Below are 12,500 nucleotides of genomic sequence, written 5' to 3'. Positions count from 1 at the left end.
ATTTGTTTTTTTTTGAATTTTTTTTTCAAATATTTTGTTTTTGGAGTTACATCACTTTTTCATTAGAGTTACATCACTTATTCATAAGAGTTATAGCGTGTAAAATTCATTATCATTTCTCATGTAAGCATGTATTCTCATATGAGTTCACTTATATATATATATATATATATATATATTATATATATATATATATATAATATATATATATATATATATATATATACGTCTCATCCGTTTCCTAAAGATCTTCTTCCTTGTTACTGTTCAAACAGATACCAAGGATGATCCATTTGTGTAGGATGTGGGTTTAGTAAGGTAGGAGAGAGAAAGAGGGTAAGATAAATAAACAAATAAAAAAGGACTAAAGTAGGAGAGAGAAAGGGAGTAAAATTGAATTAATAATGGAATGGTGGATCATATGATAGGGAAATGAGAGGGTAAAAAGGAGAGAAAATTCCAAATAAGGAATAAAGTAAAAGAGGGAAGATCGTTTGGAAACACACTTAAACGAAAAAGGGAAGATTTTTAGGAAACGGACGGAGTATATATATATATAAAATAAGTGAAACAAAAAATGAGCAAAAATATTATGAAATGATCAAAATCTTCGTAAAATGAGGAAAAATTAATGGCTCTCACCATAAGGGTGGTTCTCATATGAACTTAAACATATATATATATATATATATATATATTATATATATATATTATATATATATATAATATATATATTATAATATATATATATTATATATATATATATATATATATAGGGGCAAGATCACATGAGAATGCTCTTTACATGAGAAATGAGAATGAATATCAACCACACGATTGGATAGAGTTACAATATTTGTTCATTAGAGTTACATTATTTATTCATAAGAGTTATATCATTCTCATTTCTCATGTAAGTATGCATTCTCATATGAACTCACTTCTATATATATATATACACACACACACTAGTAGAAAAGGTTGATTTGCGTCGGACCCTAGACCCCTATTTTCGTCGGATCCAGGTCTCGACGTAGATGACCTAAAACTGATCTGCGTCGTATGCGGAAACGACGCAGATTGTTAAGTTATGTGCATCGCACGTTGTATACGGTGCGACACAGATGAACACAACAACCCAGCAAGTTAGACCCATTTGCAAGCCTCATTTGCGTCGCATATAGCCCATGGTGCAACGGAAATCATCCATTGGCGTCGCACAAACATCAAAATGCGACGCAGATGAACACAATAACCCAGCAAGTCAGATCCATTTACGTCGCACTTTGTCTTACATCCGACACAAATGGGGTAATTTTTGTTAAAAAAAAACAATTCACGTAAACATATACTACAAGAATGGAATACACAAAATTAATCCTAAAAATTCGCGAATGGAAGGCAGAAGAATAAAGCATAACAGTAGTACATAAATAGTTGCTTTACAATGGAGAACTTCCTTCGCTAACGAAATTAAGCAACACTAATAAAGAATAAAGCCCACCAAGATCTGAAGTGTGAATACATAGTTGAATCTTCGCTAAAAGCGAAATTCAACAAAACTAATAAAAACAGAAAAACAAAATCAACAAAAGCAATCAACCATAATCTATACAAAATTAAAAAATTTAAAAACGAAATTAAAAACTTAAATATTCAGATCTAACATACAAAAAACGAAATTAAAAAAATGAACCTAAAAAAACAAAATCAGATCTAACATACAAGAATGAAATTGCACTAACTATATTAAAAAAAACCTAAATCGCCAAAATCAGAGCGAACTTCGTTCTTTCTTCAAATCTCATTCTTCTTGAATTTTCGTTCTTGAATTTGAGAAAATAGTAGCGAGAAAATCACCCTTCAACTTGGGGATAAATCGATGAAAAATACCATGTTAGCAGCGAGGAATTCGAAGGACTCGTCGGGGAAAAAACCGATGAAAAATCATCGTTGTTGGTGTTGTCGGGTCTTCGGCGCTGAAGATTCGCTCGCCAGAAAATGGTGTTATCGTTGTTGGTGAAGAGAAACCAGAGAGATGAAGAAACGACTTATTACGGTGAGGGAGAGGGAGAGGGAGAGGGAAAGGAAGAGGGATGATGATGATGAAACGGCTGAGAGGAATTAGGGTTGAGTGAGGGAGAGGGAGAGGGAGAGGGAGGGGGAGGGAGAAGGAGAGGGAGAGGGAGAGGGAGAGGAGAGGGAGAGGGAGAGAGAGAGAGATGAAACGGCTGAGAGGAATTAGGGTTGAGTGAGGGAGAGGGGGAGAGAGAGAGAGAGGAGATGAGTGACGCGGTTGAAATCTGGGTGAATAAATTATCTATCAAATTGAATCAAGGCGCTAGGGTTTTTGAAATAAAAGGGAAGTGGGCCTCGTGGCCTTGGTATCTGTGTCGCACGTTGAATAAGGTGTGACGCAAATCGGGCTCGGTATCTGCGTCGCACGTTGAATAAGTATTATGTAAACTCGCCCGAAGTGTTTTCCCAAATCTAGCAATAATCATACCCAGAAAACAAAACAAAACAAAAAGGACGACAATGCAATCAAATTAGAGTTCAATTAGCGCTTCCACAAAATGTCAATCCATTCTCACAATCAAGATATATCAGCAACATTCACAGGTTTCCCCAACTCCTGATCATCAACCTTCTTTTCCATAGTTTTCTGCTTACAATAATCAAAATGCAGCAAACAAGCAACCCACTTCACCAAATTCACTAACGAAACCAACATTACAACAATACAAGTGATCACAACACCAGCAACACTTCCATTACATAATCCGGCATACAAGCAGGCAAGCCTCGTAACATTACCAAACACGAAAAAACTGAGCATCAGTTCGAACCCAGTTTTCGTGCTATGCTTGCCATAATAACTCGCTAATTCTAACGCAGCAATCCCAGTTCCTTCTTCCTTAACAGAAATTACCACACCCATGTTCCAAACCACGCTCCAGCCTAAGTACTTGTAAAGCAAACCTAGGAATATCACTGCATGAACAGCAGTCCACAGTACGTTCATCCAAAATTCTAGCACATCGAAACTATGTAGCTGGCTTGAGAAGATAATATAATATGAAACAATACATAAAAGACCCAAGAAAGTCGTTGTTGACAGCAAGTGAACATAAAGATATGTCATAAAGGAACCCTTGAGTTTAATATCCTGCTCAAGCACTTCTTGAGGACTAAAAGTTGCTTGCTTCTCTGCAACATAAACCAAGTTTATTGCTAATTTCATGGTTAAAATCATGCTAAGAAACTCTAAAAGAGGGTAAATAAACAAGTAAAAAATGGAGAGTTGAAAAGTATCAGATAAAAACTCTGTTATGTCGTTGTTCTGATCAGAATCTTCAGATTGATAAGCAGCAAATTCAACAGCAAATGGGTTATTTGGTAATGGGTTTGATGCTAGATAAATTAATGTTTTTTGTAGTTTAATCTCAAAGAAAACCATGAAAATAAAAAAAGGGAGAATAGATAATATGAGTGAAAATATGAATTTGGTGTTACATGTAAAAAGTTTCAGAGCTGATTTGAGAATTACAATGGACTTCAACTGCTTGATATTAAGCACAAAATGCTTAATATCAGATAACTGGTCGTTTTCTTCATTCACTGATGAATTCATGACTGCTTTTCTTTTTTTCTTGGGTACAAATTTGTCCTACTAAAATTTTTGAGATAGGTAAGAACTACTGAATTCTGACTTGCTAGCTAGCTTTATGCTCCACTACTTAATCTTGTTCACTTTCTTTTTGTTTGGTAAATTTATTATTTGTTTGACCGTTTTCTTCTTCACTTTGATTGAAAATGAAATAGAGCATGTTCATATTATGGACTGTGATGCATCCCAAGAATTGACTAATTTTTTTTAATCTTGGACTTTGTACAAGTCACACTTCCACAATAGTGGACAGTGGTCCTGGGGACCTGGATAATATTATAGTGCTATGAAATTTCCTTATTTGCAAGTTGCCAAGTTGCTTCTATTTTTATGATCATTAGAAATAGAAAAGGGAGGGCATAAGCAAGCAGGAATATGAAATATTATATATTCCTACATAATTACCTGACAACTTTGTCATTCATTAATATTAATCCAGATAATAGTTCTTTACAAAGAAAAACCTTGAGAAACACATGGCATTTCTCCTCCCAAGTAACATATGTTTTATCGTCCTTACATATCTTGTTAGTTTTTTATACAAAAAGAGAGGGGCTTTGAGGCCGCAGTAGTGATCTAGTGCTAATCTATCCAATGGTGCTCCCGGTTTCCCCTATAAAAGCTTCTCGATTTTTTCTATTTATTCTTATTAACCCCGATTAGGCTATTAACTTGATAGGTAAATGTGAACTAACGAAAAGGCTTAGAGATCCCATAATATCCTTAAAGTATTATTTAATTCTCCACAAAATATAATACGATTTTTTGACCAAATACTTTCGAGTTTTATTTTTTTTCAAAAAATTTACCAAGTATCCCTCATGTTTTCAAAATTCACAAATTACCCCTCATTTTTATGTAGATACACCCAAATAGCCTTAATGACTAACATCGTTAAGGATCGTTAGTCTTAATCGTAATTAACCCCTAATTAAGCTAACTAAATCCTAAAACCTAACTCCTAGCTAACCCTAACCTCTAACCTAACCCTAACCCCCTCTCCCCTCCCCCACCCCTGTTGAATTCCCCCCTCCCCAACCCCCACCCTCGTCGAATTCTTGTCGTCCTCTTCTAGCTTGCATCATATCGAACTACAAAATAGAGTCTAGGTCACGCATCTCACTGCTCCAACCTTCATTTTAAGCGGAGATCATAGAGCACTTGAGGACGGAAGGTATAACGCTAGGAAGACATGAAAATCGGAGAAGAGAAGAGCTAGAAGACAGGATTCGACAGGGGTGGGGGAGGGGGAATTCAACGGGGTTAGGGTTCTGGGCTCGCCACGAGGGGTGGGGTTTTGGGCTCGCGACGGGGTTTGCATGGGTAGGGGTTGGGGTTGCTTGGGTGGGGGGCTGTAGGGGTGGTGGGAGGGTAGGGGGTCATGGGAAGGTTAGCGTTTAGGGTTAGAGTTAGGGTTTAGGGTTAGAGACTTACGGTTAGGATTAGGGGTTAGGGTTAGGGTTAGGGTTAGGGTTAGGGTTAGGGGTTGGGGTTAGGAGTTAATTAAGGTTTAAAAAAGAAAATTAGGGTTAATGACTATTGGCGGTTAACGCTGTTAGTCATTAGGGGTATATGGGTGTATTTACATACAATTGAGGGATATCTTGTAAATTTTGAAAACATGGGGTGCCTGGTGAATTTTTTTGAAAACTCAGAGGTAGTTGGTGGAAAAACCATATAAAATATTATGAAGGTTGTAATATAATATCTTAGTTATATTTCTATATCTTTAAATTTAGTTATCCTTTGTTGTCTCTCATGTATATCTTAATATTTTGGTATATCTTTTAGATGTCATAGTTATACTATAAATCTATGAAGCATGGCTACGCCAGTTGAGTGACGTCTCCCGTAATCGGTATGGGTAGGAGTCGGGTACGGTACAGATACGGGGAGGATTCGTACCCAAACCGTACTTGAGATGGTGGGTACGATGGCTTCTGACGGGGAAGGTTGGATTGAAGATTGAGTTTGAGTACATATTGAATGCGTATTTGGACCGAAAGAAACGTACTCATATGGTTCATAAAATTTCAGAGAGGAGAGAGAGGAGAGAGAAGAAGAGGAGAAGTCACCGACTACTACTAATTCTATAGGAGATGAGCAGAGAGTAGAAGAGAAGGAGATGAAATTACCTTATTTGCAAACCCAGATTGTCGAATGTGAAAGTAGAGGACAAAGAGGTGAAGGGTAATGAAGGTGAAAATCCATATCTGTGTCATTGGTTTCAATTTAACAATTCATTGTGGGGGTGGGAACTTCGGAGTCCAAAGCATTTATACTATTATCTAAAGCAGAAGACAAAAGCTGACGTGTAAAGCTCACATTAACCGAGCAATTCTAGAGCTCCTTACAATTAAACGCTCAATGAGAGTGTCCACGTGGCAATGCATGTTTTTTGGCCGAAAAATTAATGAAAAATGCAAAGGAATTCGGAAATTAATTGATTCATTTTTTAAATTAGGCAATTAATATCATGATCTCATAAGAGATTTCCGGAAATCAAGGATATTCCATTCATATATTAATTTGATTGACGTTAATTATGGGTACAATTTCGTAATTCAAATTCAAATTAATATTGGTGTATATCCGAAATTTTTAATTGCCATATTGGGTTTATACGAATATTTTACTAATCAACTAAATACGGGAAGTAATTTAAATTATCAATCAATCTTAATTATTCCCTCGCTTAATGGTAATTGTCAATCAATCAGTTAATTTGAATTGATACTATCCGAAATTATATTACCAATGAATCAATCAATAGTTATTCTGATTGTCAATCAACGATAATTACCTAGATAACGTAAATTTTTTTAAAAAAAAACGGAAGATTTTTTAGTATAAATAGTGTCGTTTTCTCTTCAAACATCCCAACTCAATTTCGGACTTTCAATTTGCATATTGATGTCAACTTCTTCCCCTACTTCTACATCAATATTATGTTCTCCTCCAAACATATTAGAAACCGAAAATCCATCAAAAAAAATGGCCCGCTAAAGTTGAAACCAGCCTTTCTCATTCTTAATCTTTCTCTCTCAAAACGAAAACATGGCTCCATTCAATGAAATCATTCAATAATATTGGAACGATTTTACTAATTTCGATTGAATGAAGATTGTTACATGCGTTTATATATCCGAATTCGAAAAATAATGGATGAATTCTCCAAATGCGATGGAAGAAAGTTTCATAATCATCATCATCATAAAACATCACAATCGAGGTTTTGAGTATTTTTATGAAAGTATCATCGATCTATTTGTATAATATTTTAGTATTTGAATAATAGGAATAGACTTTTTTTAATTAATTGTTTTTTAGTTCATCCTGTAAATTCCGTTTTTTATTTTGTTATCATTTCTTTATGTATTTTATTGTTTGTTAATTCATCAAATGTAATCCTTATCCCTCTTGAATAATAATAAATTCATTTCTTTTTATTCTTTTGTCATATTTATATTCAAATTCGATTAATGATTTGATACATTTTGGTTGTTCTTTATGCAATTTGAAGGTTATTCTAGACTCAAACAATCATATTACTTCGAATTCTTCACTTTTATTAAGGTTCCAACGCAATTACACATCATACATTGAAGGAAGTCAATTCCGTGAGTGTTGTATTCCATCATCATACAATATATGCAGGATACAAGCTTAAAGTTAGGCTACTAATTAGCTGGCAGATTGCTATACAAAAGGTAACGTAACACTAACTAAAATAGCTTACTGATTTGCAAGAATCATGGAAAGCAAATATTGACTAGCTAAACTAGGATATGTATAACAGTATAGAATATATGCTAAATATATTCTAACATACATTCAATATTTGCACACATTATAATTATATTATACTATATAATTCGTCAACTACAAACAATGTATGAGCAGAGGCGGATCTAGGATTTTATGTTTGGGGGTCCGATCAAACTATCTTAAATATATAATGAGTATATAAAGAAATCGACCAATAATTTCATGGCACATACAAACATGAGAATAGGAGTTTCAAATTAGATAATAGCGCAAACTTTATACTTTTGTTCATGTCAGGTATTGAAAAATACTTTCATCATATTCTATTTTTGTACTATATCAATATATTTATAATATATGTTGTTCTATAACTTTTTTTATGGGAGAAATTAACTTAAAGATCCTAAACACACAAGTTTGACCCTTAATCACTTATCTATTGCAATAAAAGGGGTTCTAGAGATTAAAAAGCTCATTTTCTTACAAACATATTTTTTACTTGGTTAATTTAGTCTATGAAAATCACTTCGTCAAATTGTCGCTTTATTATGAGCGAATGAAACAATTGTTTATTGAAAATTCAATTGTTAGACAGTTAGAGAGTTGGAGTTGGACATAAGAACAAATAAATTTTTAGACTTTAAGTATGTAAAAGAAATGGGTAGAAAAGCAAACATGAGAAAAAAGGAGAGAATAAAAGATATATTTGATGTTGTATGTAATGATGTGGTTAATTAATTTGTTTCATCTTCTAGAAGATTGTTAGAATTGGGTTTGTTAGCATGTGAAATAGTGAGCTTGGACAATTGAGAAAACAGATAGAAGGACAAATAAAAAGAAAAACGTTGGAAATAGTAGATAGAAACACAAAAGAAGAAAATGAAAGCTACATATGTTTTGAAGAAGAATCGAACACTAAGTACCAGTAGAGCAAGTACTCTCTAATGAAAACTAAAGGCAGCGAATTTGCTTTTAATATGATCTTTATGTTTCACAGCAGAAAATAATTTTCTTAAATTTTTTTTTTTGGGGGGGTATGTGCCACCCAGGACCCTTTATGGGTCCGCCCCTGTGTATGAGGCAATTTTAATATTTCGTTTTCTTATTAATAGTTGTTTTTACAGATACGAAATTAGGAAAAAAATAATTGAAAGAATGAAGAAATCCAAATTCAACCTCATAGTGAAAAAAGAAAGCTTATGATCATAACTGAAAAATTAATCCAAATGTTTTTCCCAATTTTATGGTCAAAGAAAATAAATTGTAAATCTGACCTTGCACTTTAATTTACTTTTTTTGCACTATATTAAACAATTAAAGTTACAATGATACTTAATCTATAATGAAGCGTAAGTTAGCAATAAGACTGAGCGAACCCATACTCTTTAGTAGCCCTAATGATTAACATCTATATCTAATATCATGTGTACAATAAATCTATATAAGTGAACCAATCTAATTCTGATTACTCATAATATGACATAAGTATACTGTATGGGTTTGCATGTCCTTACGCGATGAGTTAGCAATAAGACATGTAATCTAATTCAGGTCCTAAAAGAGTTCGATGGTCTTCATATTACTTCTTATTCTGATTACTCCTTACGCATTAGTTACTTTAGGTGTACAATAAACTCATTATTATTATGAAGCGTAAGTTAGCAAAAAATGTCTACTAAAATGTCTTCCCCAAGAAATTATTATAGACATAATTTCACGTCTTACACCTATTTCTATTGCTGATTTGGGTGCAAGATAAGGTACATTATATTTTTAGCAATTGATTGAGATTTTCGTAAATTATATATATATAACATCTATATAATTATTATTCTTTATTTCTAAATGTAGTTGCAAGACACTTAATGATATTTGTTACGATGAAAAAGTTCTACAAAAACTATCTATTGAAAGCTTGCTAAACTTATCGTGGGATTACATTGATAAGATTGATGATTTGTTTACACGATTTTTGGAGTGTAACAATCTTGAGGCTATTGTACGAGTTGGAATGGTAACTGTTTTTTGGTAAATTAATTATATACATCAATTAAATTATTTGTATACATTATGTTGATAATTAATATTTTATTAATTCTTCCAGGTACAATATTTTACTCAAATGAAGATTAAAGAGGGTATTGCAAATTTTAAAAAAGCATCTAATGAAGGCTATTTAGTTGCAACCTATTTACTGGGCCTAATAAATCTATGCAGTGAAGATGTGAATTCTAAGGAAGTTGGTTTTAAAATGATACCAGATACACTAATTAAGATGGGATTGGAAGGGATTGTCCAATGTCGGAAGAAAATTCGCTATCATTTTTTCTACAATATGGATAGAAAATAAAATTATATTCAATCGGATTTATTTGTATGCTATAACAATATAAAATGTGAGGTGAAAAGGAACCTTTGGGAAGGTGATAATTACAATATGAAGTTTCATATGAACCTATATACTATGTAATGCTTGCAAATGTAATCGAGAACTTTTGCTTCTTTTATCATTTATGTCATAATAATATTTAGATATTTATTTTTAATAAAGTTTATTATTATATTGTTTACGCATTGTCTCCATATTGTCTCATCAATAATAACTAATTTCAATTAAATTTATTAGTTAGTAAAAATTATTAAAATAGTTTAATATTTGATTTGATTAGTATCCGATTTTTTCTTTTTCCAAAACAAGTAAGTAAATGTAAAAAAACATCTGTCAATTACAAATTGCCTTTTTCAAATTGATTTCGAATAAGTCATATATTTAGTTGACATAAGTATAATTGCACATTTTTTTTAATTTCACATATGTTAGGATATATTTTATATAGGAAAAATCAAGATTCACAAAATCAAATCTTATGACAATGTATTTATTGCATAAAATATCGTGTAATATACGTTTATTAAGATTTCGTAAAAAGCAACATATATATAATGTCTTCTCGATGCCTAAATGTACTGTACTTAAAAATAAGTTATTTATACAACTTATATGATTTAAATTTTATAAGCCAAATGTATAAACTAATTCTTAGTATGAAGTCTGAATAATATATGTATAATAGAACGCCTTCCCACAGAAATTGTTGTTGATATTATTTCACGTGTTGGAGCTAATTCTTCAGAGATTTATTTAGGTGCAAAGTAAGGTACGAACCATGTTCAATAATTATTCATATGTTTTTAAATTATTTATAATAATGTCTATATATAATCATCTTTTGATATAGTTGCAAGACACTCAATATTATTTGTGAAGATGACAAAGTTCTACAAAAGTTATCAATAGAAAGCTTGCTAAGCGTATCTTGGGATTACATTGATAAGATTGATTTCTTATTTACACGATGTTTAGAGTGCAACAACGTTGAGGCTATTGTTCGAGTTGGAATGGTAATTTTTTTACAATAATTTCTTCAAAATTTTATAAATTGATAGGCCTTCCATTCACATTATAAAATATATGTTATTTGATTTTTTTTGCAAGTATATTTTATATTGGTTTATTCATATATCTATATGTTTTTTTATAGGCATACTTTTTTAGTGAATCGAGGATAGAAGATGGTATTGCATTTTTGAGAAAGCATCAAATGAAGGATATTTAGTGGCAACTTATTTGTTGGGAATATATTTTGTAGTCAAGAAGCGAGTTACAAGGAACTTGGTTTCAAAATGATACCAAGTACGTTAATGAAAATGGATTTGAAAAGATTGTAGAATGTAGGAAGAAAATTCGTTCTAATTTTTCGGGAGTATGATAGAAAATAAGATGTCTATTGAATCAGGATTTTATTTATGTGATAGAGAACAAGCATGTAAGCTGGATAGAAATCTTTTTGAAGATCATGAATGCTACTACGAAGTTTCAGATGATCATATATAGAATAGTATGTGATTCTTGCGATTGTAATCGAGAACTTATGTTCTTTTTATCATTTATGTATTAAGTATAATTATATGTTTGTAATTCTAATATAATGATTTAATACATTAATAATTTGTGTCTCCAAAATTTATTATACCGGAAGTATGTTTGTTATTTTAAACGTTTTTACATTTTATGTTATATCTCTCACCCTTATTTCAATATAACTTTGAACTAATCATAAAATAATGTTTAAAGTCGACTAATATAATAATTGAGGACTAATTTCATTTATTTCAACTTAATTATATAATATATAGTTAGTATATATTATTTAATAAATTGTAAATGGTGTGTATTAACAGGAATAATGTCAAATTTAAGGTAATATTATCTTATAATATCCATTATGATTCTGATGTTGACATAAAAAAATATATTAAGGTTGTAAATCTATTATATATTACATAATAATTTAACCTAATTGTAGCTAGGTAATATTTGATAACTAAAATTAAGGCTAAAATCAGGATTGAAATATTTGCCAACTATACATAGATATGTATTCCTATTACATAATATATATTATGTATGTCTATGAATTCTCATAGTTTATAATATTCATTCAAATAATAGTTAAGATAGAGTATGATTATTCATTTTTAATATTTCAATTCATCACCAATTCAAAATGAATAATGAAAATGATGATCCAAGTGCATCAAAACAATATCGTCATGTTAAGAAGGGAAGGGGTTCAAAACGACATGCATATCATACATGTATGTATTCATCTAACCGTTTATAGTTAGGTTTTATATATGAATATATGATATTCCATCTTCTTCCCAATAAATACAATATAACTAATTATTAAATTACGATTAAACTATAAACAAATTATAGTAACTAATTATTACATTTAACATTTCACGATATTGATGGAATATCAAATATTTCTTATAAAAAAATTATAAACGGTTTAGTAATCATTTTTTAAAGCAAAGAAAAATAATATATAAATAGTCTAATATATAAGTATTAGGATTCTCACCTAAATTCTTCATATATCTTGTGCGATGTGTTATAAAGTGTTTGATTATACTCATGTTATTCGAATGCATATCCACATGAAAATAACAAAACAAATAAAATAATATTATTTAATAAAACTATATTTAAGAC

General features: G+C 31.3%; 1 protein-coding gene across 1 annotated transcript; it reads right to left on the bottom strand.

Annotated features, from left to right (window-relative positions):
* Positions 1-2,539: 2,539 nt before the first annotated feature.
* On the bottom strand, positions 2,540-3,844 carry LOC104906995 (hypothetical protein). The gene has a single exon (XM_010695842.4). It carries the CDS (start codon positions 3,632-3,634, stop codon positions 2,597-2,599), a length of 1,038 nt encoding a protein of 345 aa, XP_010694144.2. The 5' UTR covers positions 3,635-3,844; the 3' UTR covers positions 2,540-2,596.
* Between the last annotated feature and the right edge of the window lie 8,656 nt (positions 3,845-12,500).

This window comes from Beta vulgaris, chromosome 3 (genome assembly GCF_026745355.1).
Source record: "Beta vulgaris subsp. vulgaris cultivar EL10 chromosome 3, EL10.2, whole genome shotgun sequence".
Lineage (NCBI taxonomy): Eukaryota > Viridiplantae > Streptophyta > Magnoliopsida > Caryophyllales > Amaranthaceae > Beta > Beta vulgaris.
Note: the sequence above shows the minus strand (reverse complement) of the source record. Positions and strands in the feature narration are given on the sequence as shown.